The 24,813-nt window shown below is 34.0% G+C and overlaps 1 protein-coding gene across 5 annotated transcripts in view; it reads left to right on the plus strand.

Annotated features, from left to right (window-relative positions):
- The window catches only part of LOC100116002 (zinc finger homeobox protein 4), a 247,663-nt gene that overhangs the window by 63,275 nt on the left and 159,575 nt on the right, over positions 1-24,813 (plus strand). For all 5 annotated transcript variants that reach the window (XM_031925969.1, XM_031925968.1, XM_031925967.1 and 2 more), the window contains one exon: positions 20,749-23,522. In XM_031925969.1, coding sequence (XP_031781829.1) covers positions 20,749-23,522 — 2,774 coding nt within the window. The remainder of the gene's footprint in view (positions 1-20,748; positions 23,523-24,813) is intronic.

A 24,813-nucleotide genomic window follows, 5' to 3' on the forward strand; every position in this document is an offset into this window, starting at 1 on the left:
AACAAAATAACAAAAAGCGGAAAACAAATAAACAATAAAATTAGGCTATCGTCTGATAAGAATCGCATGAGAATCGAATAAGAATCAGATAAGAATTAGATGAGAATGTGAGACTCACGTGAGAATCATATAAGACTCACTTGATTCTCATGTCAAAATGACGCCAAAATCACTTTTGATTCTCATCTGATTCTTATCTAAGGTTTTTCAATTAGGTAATGTTTTTGCTTTAATGCTGCAAGGTTTCTTGAATTTTATTCATCGGTCTACACTACACCAAATTTTTTTTTTTTGTTCAGAATACACGTGGTTTCCAGGTGGGTGTGAGGATTAAAAAAAAAAATTTAACAAAGTTACAGCTATTAAAAGCCAAATTTTTGCAATTTTTAAAAATTTTAACCTCAATTTTGACTTTTAATAGCTATAACTTTGTTAAATTCATTTTTTTTAAATTCCCACTATCATATGGAAACCACATGTGTTCCGAACAAAAAAATTTTAGTGGAGTGTAAACCGATGAGCAGAATTCAAGAAGCCCTGCAGCATCCAAGTAAAACATTAATTTATATATAAATTTACCTTGATATAAATTGTTAGGATAATTAATTATATAATACAAAAATTTGCCAAAACACTATAAAGATATATATAAAAAATACTTTTTTAAGCTTAAAATATTAAAAGAAAATTTCTTCTTCTCTCCTTTTCGAAAACAGTTTTTTTTTCCGCAATGTGCTTGCACACGCACCTGTCGAATATCTACGCATGCACACATTTCTTAACAACACTTCTAGCGCTACAATTTTTATAAAACTTGGACTATATAATATATAATAAATTAACTTGACTGCTTTTCTTTTAACACTACACTTTTTTCATTTTTTTTTAAGATTACTAGCAAGTTTAGACACGCTTCACGCGTTAATTTGTATTTTTTTACTCAAGGTTTGAATTTGTTTACTCCTCAAGGTTAGATAAAAAGTTAGATATGCGTACAAATATGTACAACTAATTTAAAATGCTCAGGTGCAGGTTATCCCTTTTAGCGGCAGACAAAAATATTTTTTTTTTAAAGTATGAGATTTAAAATTCATTCACATATCTCGCGCAAAAAAAGAACTGGCAAGTTTTGTCATACGCCGGAGTCTAAACTGCTCTAAGCAAGTAAAAGCTAAGAGATTCTAAATATTAGTATTTGACTAAATACGTTTAAGAAACATTCTAATAATTCAATTTATTACAACCATTATTGCTTGACACATTGATCTTATTCAAATTAAAATACAGCTTCCAATTCAAAATCGACCTGGATATTCGGTTTTTTTATGTCTTATCTGACAATAAAAAGAACTCCTTCAAGATGAAGTAATCAAAACGTAGGATAAGCTATAATCTTATGGTTTTCAGATAAATATGGGGATTTATAATTAATGTTTCTTGACCGAAGAGAAAGCTTTGTAACAATGCAAAGATTTGTATAGTTTTTGAGCGTCCTGAGCCCCAAAGTACATTGCTTACACATATTACTTTTAGCTTCCTCCTAGAGGAAGCTTTGTAATAGTAAAATTTTGAGTTTTGTCAAAACTTCTAGAAAATACTTTTTGGTGTGTAAGAAGTTGAAATCAAGTGTTTTTAGAAAATGTCCGCATGGATGTGTTTTTTTTTTATGTGGCGTAGGCAGAGCAAGCTCTGCACAAGTGACCCTCCGACAGCGAATCCCCACAGCTACTATCGTTGAACAATGCTTCCGTGGGGTTCGTTAACAAGCCTTTTAGGGCTTCTCCTTTAAAGTTTGACATTTTTATATATCCCCCATCCATCAAGGTGATAAGGGGTTCAGGATCAAACTCGTCTTCTTCATTCTGCATCGTCCTGCCGTCTTCTTGCTTCTGCATCGTCTAGCCATCTGCTTCCTGTCGCATCGTCCGATCGTCTACTTTGAGCAGCATCGACCGGCCATCTTCTGGACTGACTCAACCCCGACACCTACGTTCCTCTGCATCAGGTGAGGGAGTCTGGGCTCAACTCAGTTACCTACGTTCCTCAGCATCGGTCTGAGGAGTGTTTTGTATCTATTACCTAGTGGCCTTTGTCTAGCAACAGTTTTACTCAGCTGTTTCGCCATATCCTTCCCTTCTATTCTCTTCGTCATTTCTAACCTTTTTGATAATAGTCCTTACGTAGTTGTTTACTGTGCACCAGCCATCTTTCAACGCTAGCATAGCTGTCATCATTGACTCAGGGGTCACCCTCGCCTGAAGGTACCGCTCGAGTTCCTCTCGTTCCATTTCGTATCGCGTACAGTTGCAGAAGACATACTCCGCATTATCCTCTATCTTGAAGCGGTGTAGGTAGGCTTGAAAGCACCCATGTCCGCTTAAAAAGTGCGTAAGGTAGTAATTCACTTCCCCGTGTCGTCTATTGGTCCAGCAAACAATACATGGTATGAGGCGGTGCGTCCATCGCCCATTTCCACTGGAGTCCCATCGTCTTTGCCACTTAGCTAGGGTTTGTTCCTTTACGGATTTCCAAACTTCCTTCTGAGTATTGTCACCACGACGGTTTTCTTCGTATATATTCTTTCGTTCTGTTGCTAGAAGGTCAATAGGCGGCATACTTAAAATAACGCACACTGCGTCTTCTGATACTGTTCGGTAGGCATAAGCGACCTGCAATGCACTCCTCCTATAAACTGTTGACAGCTTTCATACATTGGACTTCACAAACATAGCGTTCGCCCATATTGGGGCACCGTATAACATAATTGATGTAGTTACACTGGCTAGGAGTAACCTTCGGCCCTGCATTGGCCCACCTACATTTGGCATTAGTCGCGATAGTGCAGCACCGACTTTTGCTGCCTTATTGCTCACTTTCTCAAGATGCTGCTTAAACGTTAGTCTGGCGTCTATAGTGATTTCCAGGTACTTAATTGTTTGGCTGAGAGTCTATTTCGTGTCCGTCCACTGACAGCGTTATTGTCTCTATTTTCTTTCTACGAGATATAAGAATAGCCTCCGTTTTATGGCTAGCAAGCCCAAGTCAAGTCTGCTTTAGCAAATCGTGGATTATACCTACTGTCTCGTTAGTGATTTTCGTCACCTCTTCCTTTTGCTTTGCTACTACCACTACTGCAATGTAATTTGCAAACCCTACCCTACAACCGTTGCCCTTTTGGGTAGCTCTAGCCTAAGTACTCCATCGTACATGATGTTCCACAATAATGGGCCAAGCACTGACCCTTGTGGGACCCTTCGGTTACTTGATGGGCTTTTGTGCCGCTCTCTATTTCATACGAAAAAGTTTTGTCTTCAGGTAGTCAGACATAATCCTTTTTATATATGCATGTACCTCTTTTTTTCGTAGAGCCTCGTGTATCTTGCCCCAGCTATCTGAGTTAAACGCATTTTTAACATCCAGTGTAATAATAGCACAGTACTTCTTGGATCCTCTTCTCCATCTTTTTCCTTCTCTTGCAGTTCTAGCGGTGTTAACTACTAAGCTTACGGCATCAAGAGTGAAGCGTTTTTTCCTGAAGCCGTATTAATATTCCGCAAGTCCGCCTGGTTTTTCAATGACTTGGTCCATTCTAACGCCGATTATGCGCTCTAAGATCTTGCCCGGGATGTCCAGCATGCAGAGTGGTCTGTATGAAGCAGCTTCTCCAGGTGGCTTATCTCCTTTTGGTAGTAGCACCAAGCGTTGCTTCTTCTAGTTCTTAGGAAAAGTCCCTTCTTCAAGACATGAGTTGTACAAGATATCGGGGCGTGCCAGTATAGCTTGTTTCAATGCAATATTGGGTATGCCATCCAGGCCTGGAGCGTTGTTGTTCTCAATGCTTTTGCATGCAGCCAATAATTCCTCTGTGGTGATTGCTGGAATGATTTCGTCATTTGCCTCTGCTTCAGGAATAGCTGTTTCTTCCAGTTAAAGGGGAAACAGTGTGGTCACAATACGATCCAGCGATTCCGGGCTCCTAGGAGGGGGGATATAACTTCCCTTTATCTTCTTTATTACCACTTGGTACGGTCGCCACTAGGGATCCAGCTCAACCACGTCCTGTAACTTTTTCAGGCACTGTCGTTTATTCTCTCGGATTTTCCTCTTAAGTATCCGTTTAGCATTCTTCATTTCTTTAGTTAGGGCGACTACTATTTCTTTACCAAGACTAATCTTGTAGTATTTTTTCCGAGCCCTTCCTTTCTGTAATTTTGTTGCGGAATATATCAAACTCGCCTAACCTTTTACTTTTTTATTACTTTCATTGTTTAATTCTACAATATAATAATCCTCACCTATATGTGGTTATATGAGGTCAATTAAAATCATTTGAGGAATATCCGTTACTTTGTAAAATTTTATTAATTTTATTCAAGACTAGGTTTTCATCAATATCTTTTTCATATTTATGATGGTAAAAATTACACAGCCCCACAATAAAAAAAAAATTGTAAGTCCCAAAAACTTGACCACGGTACTTATATGTTTTTGGGATCGCTGAATCCGAATCCAGGGTCATTTTAACCCCATCAGATCTTATGTCAAGATCAAATAGGGGTCAAATTATCAAAATACATTAAGAAAAGACTAAACCATGGTATCCTGGGGTTTTTGGGGTCGCTGAATGCGAATCTGGGGTCAGTTTAACCCCATCAGAACTTTCTCAAGGTCAATTGAAGGTCAAATTATCGAAATACATGAAAAATACACTAAAACCATGGTATCTTGGGGTTTTTGGAGTCGGTGAATCCGAATCCGGGCTTATTACAACCCTATCAGATCATGGCCAAGGTCAGTTGAAGGACAAATCATAAAGATTCATAAAAAGTAAAATCAAACCATGACATTTAGGGGTTTTTGGGGTCGCTGAATCCGAATCCAGGGTCATTATAGTCCCATAAGGTTATATTTATGGTCAGTTCAAGGTTAGTTCAAGGTCATGGACGAAAAGAGAGTGAAAAAAATAGTTATAAACTTGAAACAATGCAAAAGGTAATGTAAACCATAAAGCAAAGAACAATATATATATATATATGCTAGTACAATCGTATCCTTTAAAACTATATCATAGTTTGCTGCTCCTTCATTTACTTTAAATTTGTTAGAAGTATATGCAATTCAATAAAATACCCGTAAAAATATTAAGCCCATTACTCTTTTTTATGGTAACGAACTATTTTATTGGCAAATGATCTACGAAGTGGATTACGCTTCCGCTTCTCCGATGTTGATGGTAGATCTCTTTTTAACGACCAACAGTAATCTGCTAACATATTTACGTCCCATCTTCCTTGGTACCTGCGCTCCATTTCCTTGATATCTTGGTGAAATCTCTCTCCCTGCTCTTCGCTGTAATCACCTAGGTTTTCTGGAAACTCATCAACATGCGAATATAAAAAGTGTAATTTTAGATTCATTAGACAGTCTTGATTTTTGTAACTATTTACTAAATTTAAAACTATTTGTTCATAATTTGGGCTCTTATGATTTCCAAGAAAATTTTTAATTACGTCCTCTAAATATAACCATGCTACTCTCACTGTATGATTCATTTTCGTAACAAAAATTTCATCATTTATCATCTTACGAAACTGAGGGCCATCGAAAATTCCTTCATTTACTTTAGCATCACTTAATTTGGGAAACTTATTTCGCAGATACTTAAAGCAGCTACCATCTTTGTCTAAAGATTTTACCCATTGTTTCAGAAGTCCCAATTTAATGTGCAGAGGTGGTATAAGAATTTTTGATGGATCAACAAGTGGCTTTTCTTTTATATTCTTAGAACCCGGTTCCAACTTTTTTCTAAGGGGCCAGACACTCTTTATGTAATGATTCTTTCTATCCCTACTATCCCATTCACATAAATAGCAAGGATATTTTGTGAATCCCGATTGTTGCCCCAGAAGTATTGTTATGATTTTAAGATCCCCACATATTTGCCATTTATGATCATTGTATTTTATTCGGTCTAATATTACTTTCATGTTACAGTACTCTTCATTCAGTATTACCGAATATCCTATGGGAATGGCTGCATAAACATTTGTATTGTGTAACAGAACAGCTTTTAAACTTCTCGTCGACGAATCGATGAACAATCTCCACTCGTTGGGATTGTAACATCCATGTTTAAAGCAATTCATCAACCCAACTATATCTTTGCAGTAAACTAAGGAAAATTCTTCATCTTTAGCGAAATAATCACGATATTTCTTATCTCTGTCTCGGTAGTAAGAAACTTGAATTTTTCCAGCTTCATTAGTATTTTCGTTTAGCCATGAAGCCAAGTACTCCGCCCCATCCTTTGGTAGGCCCAAATCGCGTATGAGATCATTCACTTTTTCTTGTGTAAGTGGACCTTTCTCCTTCTTAGCATTATAGGGGATGTATTCCTCGTCACTTGTATCACTTGTACTAGCAACCTCATTGTTCATCAGGCGATTTTTCTTCTTCCGCAATAACATCTCCTTCCTCTATTTCTTCTTCTATCATGTCATCTTTATCATGTCTTTCTAAATTTTCCTCAAGATCCATACTTCCACTTACGTACGTACCCAGTGGATCTTCTCTTTTATCAATTGACGATTCATATATAGGTTTCGTGACACTTTCAACGTTAGCGTAATTAATGTGCGACTTGATTTTACTATTAACTCCATGCAAATTCGTATTACAAAAATAACAGTCTTCTTTCCTTAAAGGTTCCTTCCATATCGTAGGCACTTTCATTTTTACTTCAGTTTTACCATTTTTGCCTTTCTGTAGCATTTTCCTATATATTCCGCATATGATTTTAGGAATCCAATCAAATTCGTCAATTTTCATGTCTAAGTCAAACATGTTCTTGTACTGCTCTTTAATATTTTGATTGATTTTTCTTCTATTTTTTGGGGTCTCATACTTGCCACAAATGTAACAAAAACTATCCCGTTTTGCTATAAGGCATTCTTGGTCACCAGACCTCAAGTGATAAATTCTTGTAGTATTATACTCTTCGAAAGCCACTAACAAAGAGCTGCGGTCGCTCGATGACGACGCCTGCGGGCCCGCTTGCTCACCCTGACCAGCCGCCGATACTGGGGTTCCGAAACCCTGCATCGTAATTTTTTGCTGTTTGTCTGCCATGACGGCTCTAAAGCCTTCACCCAAGGGTTTAGCCGACCGAAAAAAAGAATCGGTCGTTTCCCACCGTCACCACGTGGAGGTACCCTGGGGGCAAACAAACAGCATATTCATATCCGTTCGTATCAAGTAGGAAATACAAGTGATACAAGTGAGATGAAGATTACTGTAACATGACTTTGGAAACCTTTTGGGAAAGAAAACCTTAACACAAACCCAAGATAGTCAACATCAATCGTCTTGGGACTTACACTGAGAGAGACACCCGATAATGAAGACTGCCTAATGAATCTAAAATTACACTTTTTATATTCGCATGTTGATGAGTTTCCAGAAAACCTAGGTGATTACAGCGAAGAGCAGGGAGAGAGATTTCACCAAGATATCAAGGAAATGGAGCGCAGGTACCAAGGAAGATGGGACGTAAATATGTTAGCAGATTACTGTTGGTCGTTAAAAAGAGATCTACCATCAACATCGGAGAAGCGGAAGCGTAATCCACTTCGTAGATCATTTGCCAATAAAATAGTTCGTTACCATAAAAAAGAGTAATGGGCTTAATATTTTTACGGGTATTTTATTGAATTGCATATACTTCTAACAAATTTAAAGTAAATGAAGGAGCAGCAAACTATGATATAGTTTTAAAGGATACGATTGTACTAGCATATATATATATATATTGTTCTTTGCTTTATGGTTTACATTACCTTTTGCATTGTTTCAAGTTTATAACTATTTTTTTCACTCTCTTTTCGTCCATGACCTTGAACTAACCTTGAACTGACCATAAATATAACCTTATGGGACTATAATGACCCTGCATTCGGATTCAGCGACCCCAAAAACCCCTAAATGTCATGGTTTGATTTTACTTTTTATGAATCTTTATGATTTGACCTTCAACTGACCTTGGCCATGATCTGATAGGGTTGTAATAAGCCCGGATTCGGATTCACCGACTCCAAAAACCCCAAGATACCATGGTTTTAGTGTATTTTTCATGTATTTCGATAATTTGACCTTCAACTGACCTTGAGAAAGTTCTGATGGGGTTAAACTGACCCCGGATTCGCATTCAGCGACCCCAAAAACCCCAAGATACCATGGTTTAGTCTTTTCTTAATGTATTTTGATAATTTGACCCCTATTTGACATTGACTTATGATCTAATGGGGTTAAAATGACCCTGGATTCGGATTCAGCGATCCCAAAAACATATAAGTACCGTGGTCAAGTTTTTGGGACTTACAATTTTTTTTTATTGTCGGGCTGTGTTATTTTTGTATTTTTCATACATTTTTTTGCGTATATAGGATTATGATAAATACTAGCTATTGTGGCTTCAAAAAATGTACATAAATTTTGGAAAGAAGTTGGTCTTTTGACATGTAAAAGCACTAACCTAATAAAATAATTTACGGAGAATTTATCTAAAAATAATTTATCTAATGACAATTTATCCAAACCTTTTATCTAAATAACAATTGATCTAATTAACAATTTATCTAAAACTGTGTATCTAATATTTAATTTGTCTAAAATGGGAAATTTCCGATTTTAGCCAGATTGTTTGTTGGATCGATTGTTTTAGATAATTGTTAATTAGATAAATTGTTTTAGATAAATTTTTATTTAGACGAATTGTTCAGTCGCACTTTGCTGAACCCAGGATCAAAGACGTGGATGTAGCGACTGTCTGACCCCATTTTTATAACTTTAGCAATTTTAAAAAAATTTTTTGTGATTTTTAGTATTTTTCATATTTGTTGTAGTAAACAAGTACTCTAAATTTCTAATTTATTGAAATTTATTGGACAATGTTTTTTTGTTGTTTTCTCAAAAATACAAAATAAACCCCGACATCACTGACTCGGGATGGCACGAAAGGTCTCTGTTACCACAGATCATTCTAGTACCAAGTTGTCTATGTAACAGATACACATGCTTCGAAAAATAACCATACCCACCCTATTACCGCCCTTGGTTTGAGTTGCAGTTGGTTCCAGTACCGACTTGCTTAATCCAATAACCCAAGTAAAGATGGTGGGTGAGCGTGCTGGCTAAACCCAAGGAGTTAACTCTGGCTCATGCATCTTTGTTTCCAGGATCTAGAAGCGAACGATTAAGAGTGTATATAAAAAATACTACCCAATACAGAACTTGAAGGGTAGCTAGTCCATTAGAGTAATAAGTCGCCTCAAAAACTATTTATCTACAACATATTGTCAAAAAAAAAACAACAATTTATCTAAAAAAATTTATCTAATTACGATTTAAATAAAATTTAAAAAATTTTGTTTTTTAATCAAATTGTATGTTAGATAAACTGTTTAGATAAATTGTAATTAGACAAACTGTGACTAGTTAAACAGTTTTAGATAAATTCTCCGGGTACAAATAAAATAACATTATTTGTCTTTTGGATTAACCAAATTCATTCTACTAATTACTCTATGAATTTATCATCAAAAGTGTATAATATGTTGGTATTTCAGGATATAAACAATTTTGTGCTTCCAAATTTGTTTCATTTAATTTAAAATATGTTGTTAACGCGGTTTAATGATTTTATTCAATATTCTATGTACTTTTTCTTCTCCAAAACATATATTTTGTTCGTCTATATTATGAGAGGCTAATCGTTTTATAGTATGCGATATTTTGCGTAAACAATATTTTAACAATCTATGCATGGCTTTCAAAAGACACAAGTATCTTGTATTAAAATATTGCCTAATTTCATTATATTTGTACTCACTAATACTATCGTCATTTTCTCCATGTTTTACATTATTTTCATTTAAAATGTTGCTGTCATTGTTTTTTTGAAAATTTGCGTCTGCTTAACGTACTGCAATTAATGCACAATCATGACCTTTATAACAATTTCTAAATAAGTATTGAGTGCACTGCACAATTATACATACTTTTACATTAATATGGCAATTAAACTTTAACAACAAGAATGGATTGTAGGGTATCATAAATCGGTTATCAGCTACTCTATTAGAGATTTGAGTTAAAAAAATGTTCGCCATCATAACTTTGTTTATACGTTGAATATCCTTTTTCTCGAAAACGTGTATTGTTTGTATAATTTTTTGGAAAATTCTTCGTATATTTTTTATTACCTTAATCCATACAAGAATAATTCAAATTTTGAACTCCACAAGGACCACGAATCATAAATTGTTTTACAATATCATCACAACTGTGGATAAATATCGTGATTTGGAATTCCTGCATAGATAAGAAGCACATCGATTTAATTCTTCTATTTCTACTTCATGTATCAATTAATAAGCTTGTGCATAAGGATTAATTTTTCTTAATAGTGTATCTAATTGACTGAATAATTCGAACTTTACATCTAAATTGCTTTTATTGTTTTTTCTTTTAATTATTGCCGTTACATTATCTAAGACATAAAATTACAAATCGCTACCAGATATTTGATCAAAATTAGCACCAAATTTGCAAACGCTAAAGAATAATTGTATGAACGAATCTTTACCTTGTGTCAACAATTATGTTTCACTTTGTAACGTTTACAAATTGCGACCATGAGATCTAAGTAATACTCTTCATTTAATTTTTAAATCTAATTCAGTATTTTCTATTCCGCTTAGAAGGTTTGAATTACTCATCAACCCTAAACGTTCCTAAATTACTTGTTTACAATTTTTAATTGTTTTATTTTTTAATTTGTCACATACATTAATATATTTTCCTTTATCATTAATCTTAAATTTTTTAATCAATACTATTGACTCTATGATTTCTTGTGCACTTTTATTGTAAATTTTTTTTCTTTAATTTTGTGTAACAATAATTTTGGTCAGCTCATTAATATGTATTATCATATAGGGCAGAGAGGAGCTAACTTGAATGCGGGACAATACTATAACTCTTCTATAACTTTTGAGTATAGCGCATCTGCGCTCCGCCGGTAACTAATATGTCATATCTCACTAAAACTTTATCATTTGAAACGTCCGACTTTTTTGTTAGTGGCGGTTATGCGTTTAGAGCCAGTGAATCGAAAAATGTAATTAATGTAAATATCGGTATATAAGTGTATATGTTCATCGATGACGAAGTTCAGGTAGTCCACTCCGTAGCTTTTTATGCATGGATGTGCACATCGATTATGGACGGTGTCTAGTTGTACAGGGCACCGATGACGGGATCCAGGTTGTGTGCTAGGTGGTTTCTGGATATCTACAACTAGTTTTCACACTTAGACTTCAAAAGCTACAGAGCGCATAAGCTGGACCTAGTCATCGGCGACCGTACACACCTAGGCACTATCCATGGTCGATATTCACATCTACTTGCACGTAACTACGTAGCGAACCATCTAGACCTGATCATTGCCATTTCCGCGCACTTAGACACTATCAATAGCTGCAGTATGCATATATAAGTATCAAAAATTAAGTATCCCATTACCTAGACCCCGTCATCGCTGACCTCTAACGTCCAGACAATATCTAATTTAATAATTAATTCTTACATACTCATTAGATCACAGCCATGCATTGTAAAAGTTTAATAAACAACTATAATTAAAATTATTGAGAGAACGTAATCTCAAAAGTATTCTTTGAAACCCCCATATACGTTTGGCAATAAATACTGAAATCCGTGATGAAATACGGGGTCTTATTAGCAAACTGATACTTAAAGGGATGGGAAAGATTTCCGAATATCGCCAAGTAATGGCAAATAAATGAGAAAAGTTTCTGCCAGGGTAAGCTTTAGAAGAAAATTAATGCTTATCAATTTATCTGATAAAAATTTCTCCGTTTAACAATAAACTATTTATTGAAAATAGAATTAAAATATACTGGCATGTTCAATTTAAATTCTCTAATAACTTTAAAGTTATTGACATAATTAATATGAAATAGCACATTGCCGTAAAATGATTTTTTTAATTTTTATTAAAAAAATTTGTTTATTGTTCGAAAATTTTTTAACAAGGCGGTCATGACTTATGCCATCAGAAATAAGAAGCATGTCATGCACTTTAGATACATAAAAACGAGTCTTTTTCATGCACGTATTAAGAAAAATTATTTTTACACAATAATCTAACAGAAAAGTAAAAAAACTGTATATAATTATGTATGGAATAAAAACAATTTTGAGATTACAGCAATACATAATGTTAAAGGAAGCTACGTGCCAAAGAATCGGCAGCGGTTTCTTTTTAGTCGAATTCATATTGACACATCTACTTTCTTTGTTTTTTTCACTTATCTGCTTTCTTTGAATTATTTTATTCAGTTTATCAGGTTGGTCAATTTAAATTTCCCATCTAGCTTCTTTTTTACGTGATACGTATTTATCATGCCTTTCTTTTAATTCTTCAATACTTATCTTTTGCACTTTCTGTATTCTTTGATTTTGTTTATATAATATTTCTCTTCCTGTTGATTGTTCACTTTTCGTATTCCAATAAAAAACGCTGCCAGATTATTGGCACGTAGCTTTTAAATGTATATTTCTGATAAATAAAATATTATATGTAAAATAAGATTATAATATAGTATATAAATCATTTTTTAAATGTGTTTTAATTAATTCTCCCTAAAATAACTAAACAATTAGTCCAGCCAATTTTGGATCTACTTGATAATATGAATTAAGTTGTATGTCCAATAGAACTCATAACCTTATAATACTATCACTTTTATGAAAATATAAAATAATGATTTTTGGTTATACAAAGTATACAGGATGAGAGAAAAAAATTGAGACCTTATTCTTTAAATTATTGGGTTTCATAAGCTGCGAAGAGAACTTAGTCGAAGGAATCAAAATATCTACATTATTCTTAAATTTCAAGTAAATTAAAGTCTATTTTACTTCTGCAACTATACAACATAAAATTTTTAAAGCTTGTGGACATTATCATTTTCAGTTGTCATGAATTTTTTCAAAATATTAGCAAAATCCAGGCGCGCTTTCGGCGCTTATTTTTACTACACGCAGTCTCTTTATTATAATATTTAAAAAGTATTTAAAACTTTGACAAATACTTCACAATCAAGTATACATCTGTATTTAATTGATGATTCTTCTCAAAAAGATAAGTAGTATTATTTAAAACAAAGCAGATTACAAAACATTCTAATTTTTGAGGTTAGAAAATATTAATATGGTATTAATAAACTAAAATAATTTATTTAAAGTAATTAATTATTATATCAAATATAGTCATAAAAATAATCAACTAAATAATAGACTCAAATCAAAATATTAAACTTGAGCCGTATTAAAACATTTCAAATTTTGGCGCCATTCAATTGGATGTGTAGCCATAACCAATCAAGTTAAAGGGCTTCAGAAAATTCGGCCATCTTTTTTTGAGAGATAATATTCAATAATTTAGTTTTGAAAATATACATTTTTGAACAGAAACACCTTTTTATCACAACTATTAAACAAAACGCCAACGGTCAATCTGGAATATATTGTGGGAAAAAGTAGGAAATTATATGCTTTTTAGGAACGTAGAATTTATTGAGTAATAATGATACAGTACTTATTGAATTCAATTTCTTGACAGTAGAAATTGTACCAGCATTGTTTTTAAATTTTTTGATATGAATTTTATGATATCTTGAAGTGTCAAATTATATTTGATATAAATTCAACTACTGAAGATCATATAGAAAAAGACTTAACCAAATTTTATAAATACAAATGAGCGAGCGCCAACAAGCAAAGTTACCATTGCTAGTTTCATACTATAAATATAAAAAAAAATATTTTAATGCCTGTTATTCAAAGCCCACATAACTGGTTGTAATGCAAATTCAAATGATAATCCGGTTTGATGACTATATCAATTAATATTACTGATTACGAACGGTAAGCATTGTTATTATGACGGAAAACACATCTTTCTTTTAAACGACTTTTCTTATAAAGCTTGCAATGGAAAATCAAAGACCAGAGCGCTATAGTCTTAAGTTTAGTGAATCATTTAACCAAAAGGAAATGTCAGTCTCATCTTTATAGTATTTTTGGCATTCAAAATACCAAATATTTTACGGTAGATTTGTGAATCTTAAAGATGCGAGTTTTTCGTTTGCTAAAGCATAAGAAAAGGGCTTTAATTTCAGAGCTGGTGGAATAAAAATGGTTGCATGGATTGTAAAAGTTGTCTCTACTTTAAAAACCAAAAAATAACACGAAATCTTGATGCTCGAGATCAATCTAGAACTTTTTGCAACGCTGACCGATAGTGCCGCATTCCCTTTCAACGCTTAAAAAGGAATGTGATATTTTTAGTCCATTGTAAAAAAAAAAAAAAAAAAAAAAAAAAACCGCTGCCAATTCTTTCGCACGAACCTTCCTTCAACATTATGTATTGCTTAAATAACAAAATTGTTTTTACTTTATGTATAATTTCCTGAAGTATTTGTACTTTTTCGTTTAATAAATAAAATTATGTCTAATTAATTACATATATGGCCCGGTTATGACGGGGTACGGGTCAACGTAATAAGAACACGTATTTACTAAAAAGGAACAAAACATAAACAATAACATCTGCGACGTCGTTGTTCTCGTTGCTAAGGGTCGCTTCGCGCGATTATTAGCGTTCGAATCGCGCAACGTTCAGACTTGGTCACAACATTGCCCCTTTCTTTTCAGATGGTCGTCCTGACAATCATAACCATTTATCCTTCAAGCGGGTTGATCCTCTTACAATCCAATAATGACTTACAGGAACTGACATCAACATCCTCTAGCTTGACCCATCCTAGGCAGCAAGTTACCGAGCAATGCTTACAAATGCCATTCCAATCATCACTTAACAGGAATAAAAGACTAATCTCTTTCCTGAAATCAAGCTTCCAGCGGTTGAATTCAAACAATCATATTTAATTCATCCTTCGGACATGAGTGGGGAGTTGGCATGCCATAGAACCTCTCCTCAAGTCCCTACTCCGGTATTCACCTTCACGCTTACGGGGAAAACCATGGCTCAAAAGAACCGTAAGCAGAGTAGTCTTCATAAGTCGGTTTGATTCGGTCACATTAAGGTTGATGCGTCTCAATCGGGTGGAGTGTCTTAATTAGGATCTTTCATTTTTGTTGGTACGTGTCATCACAGGATCATTCTTATCCAGCCTCCTCTATCGAACGGCGTGGAACAGCAAAGATGTGAGCGACGACATCAGAAAGTCATACATCTCAAACAATAAACCTTTCGAATTGGATCTTACGGGTCAGAAACCCAACAACTGCAGTATCACATTTTTAATTGGCATTTCCGAAATATCCAGAAAATAACCTAAATCAGATTCTGTAATTTTTCTAAGTGTACCTATACCTTTAATCCGTTTCAGAATATTGTTATCAACATCGGCATTCGTTGATAACACACTCTGATTCTTAACTCTGTTCTTAGATGGTAATTCTAAACCTGACTTTAATATAGGCGTTCAAATCCTAAACAATATTTCCTATTGACATCATAGACCCGCTGATGATATCTCAAATCAATCTCCAAGTTTCATTATTGTCTCTGCTTTCTCCGTTGTCGTTTTGCATTCGTGATATCATAATTCATTTGAAGGAGTTGACTTATTTTGATGTTTGTCTCCTTTCTAGTTTTGTATGGCAATGGTATCGTTTCTTGTTTATTAATCCGCGAGGCAATCCATAGCCAAAAATCCAATTTGGCGTTCATGTTATTCAAATAAATTATCCCGGACGAGTCCCCAACATGTTATGATCGGGTACGGGTCAACGTAGTAAGAACACGTATTTACTAAAAGGGAACACAGACTCTTTATTCTAATCGTACACGACTCAACTTATCAGCTGTCACGATCAGACTGAGCATAAACAATAAAATCCACGACGTCGTTGATCTCGTTGCTAAATGTCGCTATGCGCGATTCTTAGCGTTCGAATCGCGCAACGTTCAGGCTTGGTCACAACAAATATACATAATCAATAATAGTTCTCTCTCTCTCTCTCTCTCTCTCTCTCTCTCTCTCTCTCTCTCTCTCTCTCTACTTCTCTCGCATAGCTATAATTATTTAACTAAGCTCCAAAAGTCATCACCCTCCCTGTTTTACCTGACATCCTCTATACCAACCTATATATTTGTAAACAGGATGTCAGTTGCCATTATTAGTTGCCATTACATGTTTCATTTTCTTGAACACTTAAAAAAATTTTATTTCACCTAATCTTTGTATAAATTACATATTGATGGTATTGTTTCCTCAACACCAAGCGTCAGATATTTTGGTGTATTTTTTTGTAAGGAATGTAACCGTTTCCCAATGTCAGCATTTTTTTATTAATTAAGCTGAAATTATTATAAATTTTCTTGTATAAATCCCTAAAACAATGTTTTATATCACACCATTTAATGGGATTTACATATAAAAGTGTTGAAATGGATGATTTAAAACTTTAAAACTGAAAAAGAAAATCCCTGAATAAAAAAATAAGTAGTACCTTACCATAGCTTGCTGTACAATTGGGTACACGAAGTAATTTTTAGTACCGTAACGTACATGCTTGTATGTAAACGGTCGTGTGTTTAGAATTTTGTAAATCATCTGACTATATTTATCGAAATTAGAATAAGTTAAAATAAGCAGACAATATGTAAATCGAATTCTTCGAGAGCAGACTGAAATCCTATCTCACACAAACATTAACGACGCTTCTCGAATCCACCATCATAAATTCTGCATATTTCTCCCGAGCCTCAACCAGAGTCCCTTTTTTATGACGGCCGATAGCCGACGCGGCGAAGACGCACTACACTCCTACAGGCCCAAAACTCCTTCTTCTAAACAGTTCTACTAATTAAAATGCATTTGCCTCTGATATTTTCTTAATCAAAACTTTCCTTCTCCAAAACTACTCCCAGCAGACCGAGGACAAGCGAAGTCTCCCGGAGCCAGTCCCTCTCGAACGCTCGATAGACACAGATCGCTCATTATATCTACCAGAATATACATATACTTCTTTCCACACCAAGTGTTATTATTTCGCCTTACTGGCCTATCGAATTAAGTTTTGACAGATTGTGCTTCACTGAAGAACATTTCTACAGTATGTTTCCATACGTTTACATACGTTAAAATGCGAACATTTCTTGCTATGTTTTATGAGATTACATAAACGTAATTTAAAGTACGAAAACGTACAGTAACATACCAACTTCTACGCGATTGTGTAAAATCGTACTCGTTTATACAGAAAATTACGGCTTTATACATTTTAATGTTACAGGAAAAATTTGTTATAAGAACAAAAATGTATTACATCAAAGTACAATTATGTAGGTAAACATACCTTAATGTTCGTAAATGTACTAAAATTCACTCATCTTCTATAATTTTTTTCATGTAAGTTTTTGTATGTTACTGAAGGATTCGGTGCACTATTGAACGTTTTTGTACAATGAGGTACGTTTACGTACGTTGAGTTCAAATTTTGAAACTAACATACGTAATTGTATGAAAACGTACTAAAAGGTACAGCAGCATACAGGAATTCCACTAAAATCTACAATTTTTATTACCATCTGGGTCTGCACGTTGGAGTTAAAATTCTTGCTTCTTGTTATTCTCCAGATCTGTTCCATGAAATGACTTCAAATTAAAGTAGTCTATAGTTCTAATAAACTCTATTAATCATGATTTTTTAAAGAAATGTTTAACATTTAGTTACCGAGTTCTAATGATTAATCGCTAGTAATCGAAAAATCGCTGTGAAAAAAACGCACATGCGCAACTAAGAATCTAATTTTTCACGAATTAGTAAAAAAAAAACTGAAAAAATGAGCCCAGGTAGATAAAAGTCCATTAAAGTAGTAGCTGAGCCAGTAGAAGCTGAGATCTAAGCGATGCAGTTTTCAGTTATACAGAGTGTAACTGAAATCTTTATAGAGTGAGAAAAAAATTTCGAACTCAATTTGAATGTCTTTGAAACTAAATGGCTTTATAATCCGTCAAAAAAAAAAAGATTAAGATGCTATATAATGCTAACTTAATCCAAAATTTGAACTTGATTATTGCCTTTCTACTTCAGTTATCACGTCACGTAGAAAAACGACTTTTTTTAGTTTTTGATATTTTTATCCGTATCTGCCCCATAAAATGACTTGAAATTAAAGTGGTGTTCGTTCTTATAACCGTTAATACCCCGTTGAAAATAATGACGTCATTTTATAACATCATTAAATGACGTTAAATGACATTATTAAATGATGTCATTATTTTTAACAGGGTAATCCTGTTTTTTTAAAAAGATTCAAGATTTAGTGTTCGAGTAAAATTAGTTTTAAAAAATTGCACTTTATGGCGTATAATAAAAGAACGTGGCTCATTGCAAACGTCTTGCTCAGCTATGGGCCGAAGCGTCGGCGTGAAGAGTGGGGGAGCGAAAAACACCCGAGTATTTTCTAAAATTATATTCGAATAACTTTTTTGAGTATCTCATGCGTACACTGTGGAGCTTATACGGGGTGTTGCAAACGTACTACAGAGAACGTGGTATAGATAACATTTTCAAAGCAGCATTAGCCTAGAAAATAATTAAATACAGACGATAAACAAGATAAATATTTAGAAGAAGCTATTTAAATCTTTCCAATAGCAATGCGTAATGTGCTTCCTTACATTTGTATTTTCCATAATCCAGTTAATGCAAAGAAATTATACGATAAGTATAGAGATTATTGTTACTATCCAATTTTTTCAATAAAAGTTAATAACATAATGTTATTTAAAAAAACGATGTTATTTTATCTACAAACGGATATTCTTTACAATTTTTGCATTTAATTGAAATTGATATTACTAACTATAAAGAATTTAAAAGCTGAAATGTTGGCAATTATAAGTTTCGTTTATATCTTTATATATCTGTAATTTTTTATTATAATTCCAATTTCTTCTGTAAGTTATAAAATAATTGAAATAATTTTTCCCAGCTTACAAAAGTATAAATAAAATTAGTAAATGTAGTGAATGTAGTGAAATCAGTTGAAAGATGTCGATCATCAAAGTTTTTAAGCTAAGGTTAAATTAGCTGAGTGATCATCAAAAATAAGGCACACTTGCCGTGTCGTCGTTTTATTTAAGAATGCAACTAATTCAATCTGATCAAGACTAAGTAAATTAATTTAATATTACCTGATAAAGAAGCACGATTGAAATCTATTACTTTTCGAATGGGATTTAATAAGTTATTTTTACCATGGAAGTCTTGTTAACAATTATTTACATAAGATTATTTCTACTCGGACAGCTCTGAAAACGTAGTATTAACAATCCTTCCTCTATTGTAATAAAGAGAAACTCACTTTGGCGTTCTGTTGTTTTCCGATTCTCTGGTAACCCAAAGTAACGATTTTTATTTTTTTTTTAATTTGTGCGTAAATAGAATGACCTCTTGTGCACAGGATTGTACGAATATTTAAATAAAGTTATTTTGTTGCCTAAAAACTTTTATTTGCCACTTCGTCCTTATTCAGTTCATCCAGTCAGACTTCAGTTAGAGCTAATACGTTATAGTAAAGATGAGTGAAAAAGAAGGATAAATATTATGAAGAATAAAGATTCGAAAGGGAAAAGGGAAAATTACGAATTAGACCGGAACAAGAGGCACAATTTTTAGTCCTAAAATATTACAATTGGGATAATTTTAAAAAACTTAATTTTAAAGTTACTTAAAATATCCCTTTCGTAATATTATAACCCCAAATATCCCTTTCGCAAAATTTCAACTACAAATATCCCATTCGCAGTATTTCAATTTAAAGTTTTTGTTTTATAAATTTTTCATTTCAAAATCTCAGTTTCATCTCAAAATTTTTGCTTTCACTTAACCTGGCCATCACAATGTGTCCCGAAAAAAATTGGCATTAAAGTGGCAGACCCTTAATCTACTGAGAAAGCTCACCTGATTATTACCAGATAATCCCCTAATAATTAGCTGATAATCATGCCAAAACGTCAGATGATTACCACCCGGCTTAGTTTGTATTCGTACAAATTCCAGGAGAAAATAATTATACTTGTAAATTGTATTTAAATTTAAATAGAATTAGTCTCTCTCTCTCTCTCTCTCTCTCTCTCTCTCTCTCTCTCTCTCTCTCTATCTCTCTCTCGTCATACACTAATGTATAAGCATTTACATACCAAATTTAGTACACTATTACATTTCGTAGCGTCATAGTTCTCGCAAGCACGTTATAGTTAGTTAGCTATTGTCTCATCGCAGGCAAGTTCGTGAAATCAATGAAAGGTGGCGCAATCTGCGATGCAGCGCGTCTGTTGGATTTTGCTGTTTGTTATATCTCTCTTTTGCACTCATCGACACTGTTTTTCTTTTTACCGTTTTGATGTCGCTCTGCGAACACCACTGAAAGTACTTGCGTGAACTTATGACGTCGTAGGTCCTAAACAAGCGCAATGGTACTTTGCTTTGTGATTTTGCAACTTAAAATATTATGTTATTAATAATCATGAAAATCAATGTCAATGTTGAAATACTTAGCAAGCAAACATGAAAATCATAATTGAATATTTTCTATCATTTTTATTAAAAATATATATTTTACAGAATGTCAAGAAGATGAAACTGATTGTGGTACTGAAATAAAGCAAGAAATAGAACACTTACAAGAAAACGAACACGAGCAAGAACAAGATAATGAGACTGAAGATAATACATGTTCTTACTGTTCATTTCAATCCTCATCAAATGAAGATTTGCAAAATCATCTTCAAATCGCACATAGTCATGATAATGACGACAATATTGATGGTTTAAAAGGAAGTAATAATTTAGATTTTCTTTGCCCCTTGTGCCAAGACTGTTTTAAAAATCGATTAGCTTTAGAAAAACATGTAATGCAGATTCATTCTGTAAATTCTGATGGTTTACAGAGACTGCTTCATCTTGTCGATCAAAGTCACTGGCTAAATAATAACCCACGTGGTACTAATGCAACAATTCCTTGTCCAGCGTCCCCTAATATTGCATTAAAAAAAAATCAAGATATGGAAAATGTTAACCAAATTATTAATGATGAAGGTGAAGAACACTCTACATGTAATAATTGTACAAGAGTATGTCGTTCTATGGAAGAGTTGCAACAGCATTATAGAGAATCACATACTCCGTCGATACCAAATTTAGCAGTGAGTGAAAAACATGTATATAAATATAGATGTGGCCAATGCAGTTTAGCATTTAAAACTTTAGATAGGCTTCAACAACATTCTCAGTACCACGCTATAAGAGATGCAACTAAATGCGCTATATGTTGTCGTTCTTTTAGATCAGTGCAAGCTCTTCATAGACATTTGGAAACTTCTCATGCTGAGCTGCAAGAAGATGAATTAATGCAATATAAGCAAAATCTCATTAATTCTCATCCACTCTTACAAGCGTTAACCGAAGAAGCTTTTAGAAGGCAAGGTATTTTTAATAGTGAACAAGCAATGAGTGAAGAAATAAAACCCGATGATGATGAAAATGAAATTACTGATATGTCTCCTGTTCACAAAGAACAACGATTATTAGAAGATTATCTTAACAGTCAATCTGTTGCTGAAGATTCATATAATGATCCAGGTCGAAAATTTAAATGCCATCGTTGTAAAGTTGCTTTCACGAAACAATGCTATCTTACTGGACATAATAAAACACTGTTACACCGAAAAGGAGAGAAAATGCCATATCCAATGGAAAAATATTTAGATCCAAATAGACCGTATAAATGCGATGTTTGCAAGGAAAGTTTTACCCAAAAAAATATACTGCTTGTTCATTATAACAGCGTAAGTCATCTACACAAGCTTAAAAGAGCAATGCAAGAACAAGGTAACAATAATACGCTTGTAACTACAGCACCATTGTTAAGTCCTACAGATATTAATGAAATTATTCACGATCCAGATAAAAAACCGTATAAGTGCAATATATGCAAAGTTGCTTATTCTCAAGGAAGCACGTTAGATATTCATAAAAGAAGTGTACTTCATCAAACTAGAGCAAGTAAAATTCATGATTTGGCAATTTCTGGACAGTTAGACTTAGCAAGACCTTTGATTGAACAGCCCACTTTAAGTCCAAACAGTTCAACAAGTAACAATTTAGAGAACAGTAGTCACATGTTGGCATGCACGAAATGTAATGCATTATTTATAAACCAAGATCAATTATCTAATCATCAACAATTGTATTGCATTTTTAGCAATCCACTTGCTTTATTTCAACAATTAGCAACGTCACAACAACTAACGATTTCTCCTTCCAAAACTCCACCTCCATCTGTGTCATCGAGTGGATCACACGATAAGCAGAGTATGGCATCAAATATCCAATCTCATAGTTCTACGCAAGATATATTATACCAACCAAAACACAAAACATCGCAAATGTACAAACATTTACTTGAAAGTTTTGGATTTGACTTAGTAATGCAGTTTAATGAGAATCACCAAAGAAGGCAAAGAAAAGAAGAAGAAGAAGCTGTTGTTTCTTATCACATACATCAAGGTCATCACAGTCAAGAAGAATTAAAACATTCATTTGTAACACATAATTATCAAGATAAAGAACAAGATATTGAAGAACAAGGAGAAGAAGAAATAATTCCAGAAATAAAAAGAAGTACGTGTCAACATTGCAATAAGGAATTTAGTAGCGTTTGGGTTCTTAAAGCTCATTGTGAAGAAGTTCACAGAGATTTAGTACCTCGAGAATTTTTAGAAAAATATGCGCAACATTTTAAAAGTGAATATGAAAAGAAAATCGTAATCGTAACCGCGGCAACATCTTCTTCCACTAATACTGCTCCAGTCACCACTACTCCTACATCATTTCAACATCAAGAGAATAATAGCATTTACGAAATCAAGGAAAAAGATGATGTTTTAGAACAAAAGGATGGTGTAAGTAAAACACCAGAAGCCACTTCCACTACTCCGGCAACTACCCCTGCATTAAGCAATACACCTGTATCAAGTACAGATTCGGCTGCCCCAACATCACAAAGCAACACCCCGCAAAATCTTATTCAACAACAACAGGCACAATTAACATTGGTTCAACATATGTCTGACATGCAAGCAGCTTTTAATGCAATGGCTGCATCGCAATTGCAACAACAACTTCATCAGTATCCAAGTTTAATGATGAGTATGATGGGGCTACCATTAGGACTTAATGTACCTGCACTTGCAGCAATGAATCTTCAACCACCGCTTGTGCCGGTTATGCTTCCACCTCCAACATTTGATGGAAATAGTAATGCATACACCTCGCTGCCAACTCAATCCGAATTGGCGAAACAACATCTTGCTTTGCAACAACAAAACGTAGCAGCCGTAAGTAGTACAAAAATATGTTAATATTTAAATACATCATTTTTTATTTATTTAAAAACAAAAAAGAACTTGCAGTGCATGTAAGAACTTCAAAGCAGTGCAAATATATACAGTTAATAATCTGAACGAATGTCTGGTATTTGAAAAGTAACGTAAAAACTTACTTAATTACTACTATTGTTAACTTAATCATTCCAACAATAAACCTTTCATCAATAATAAATATAACAACAATTTAATATTATACAGTTTTTAAGTTTCTTATACTAAGCACTATCAACTATAAAAATTATTCCCAGATATTGACATTTTTTGCCTATTATGTTTAACTTCATCTTCAATATTTATGCTTCATACACAGATCGCTAACACTGCAATAACCATGAGTTTCCAAAACAGCTTTTTTTTATTTGAGAGAGAGAGAGAGAGAGAGAGAGAGAGAGAGAGAGAGAGAGAGTACATTTGAGTACGTCCTATAACTTTTTAAGTCACTGTTTGTTTCTGCGGATTGTGTTTATAAGATTCCTCAGCGTACTTCATTTTTTGTTCGCGGGCCCATACTATTTTCTAGCCGTTTTAAGTTTTTTAGTAATTTTTTCTTGCCTTTTCTTTGTTCTTTTCTTGTTACTCTCTGGCTGCCCCTCCAGTTGACTTAGACACATTTATTTCAGTTTGTTTGGCTTCATTCTTAATTTAACTAACGACATTCTTATCGGTGGTTTTGCCGAGATCGACGTTCCTACTGTCTGCATCGTTTGTGTCCTTCTTATCGATAAGCTGCATCCTCAGTGAAGTTTCTATTTGTCTTAGCTGATACTCTTGTCTCAGACTAAGGATCTCCTTACTCTTGTTAGCAACCTAGCAACTAAGTCCAGCTTTTCTCGTATCTTCTACCAAGTCTTCTTACTGTTCCCCTCTGCCATTCGGATTTTATCCCGGGCTTTGAGTCTTTCCTTGCGCTTGAATTAGCCACATTCATGACGCCAGTGCTAGTGTTTTCCAGATTAATATTGTCGTCTATTTTCTGGGTGAAGGACTCAGTTTCATTGACACTTATTGGGGTATCGGAAGACACCAAGTTTTATCTTGTAGTTGAACGTCTTATCTTGATTCTTCTATTAATTTTTGTTTCTCTTCTCCTCCCACCTACTTTCCACTCGTTTTTCTCTCCAAATTCTAGCCTCGCAGGCATGTGTTCTGGCCTTGTGCTACAGCGTAAATCGTCCTCAAAAAGCGTATAGGGGAGGGTAGTGAGACCCCCCTTTTGTATATAGCAGTACCCTGTCCGGGC

The sequence above is a fragment of the Nasonia vitripennis genome, assembly GCF_009193385.2.
Source record: "Nasonia vitripennis strain AsymCx chromosome 3 unlocalized genomic scaffold, Nvit_psr_1.1 chr3_random0006, whole genome shotgun sequence".
In the NCBI taxonomy this organism is placed as follows: Eukaryota; Metazoa; Arthropoda; class Insecta; order Hymenoptera; family Pteromalidae; genus Nasonia; species Nasonia vitripennis.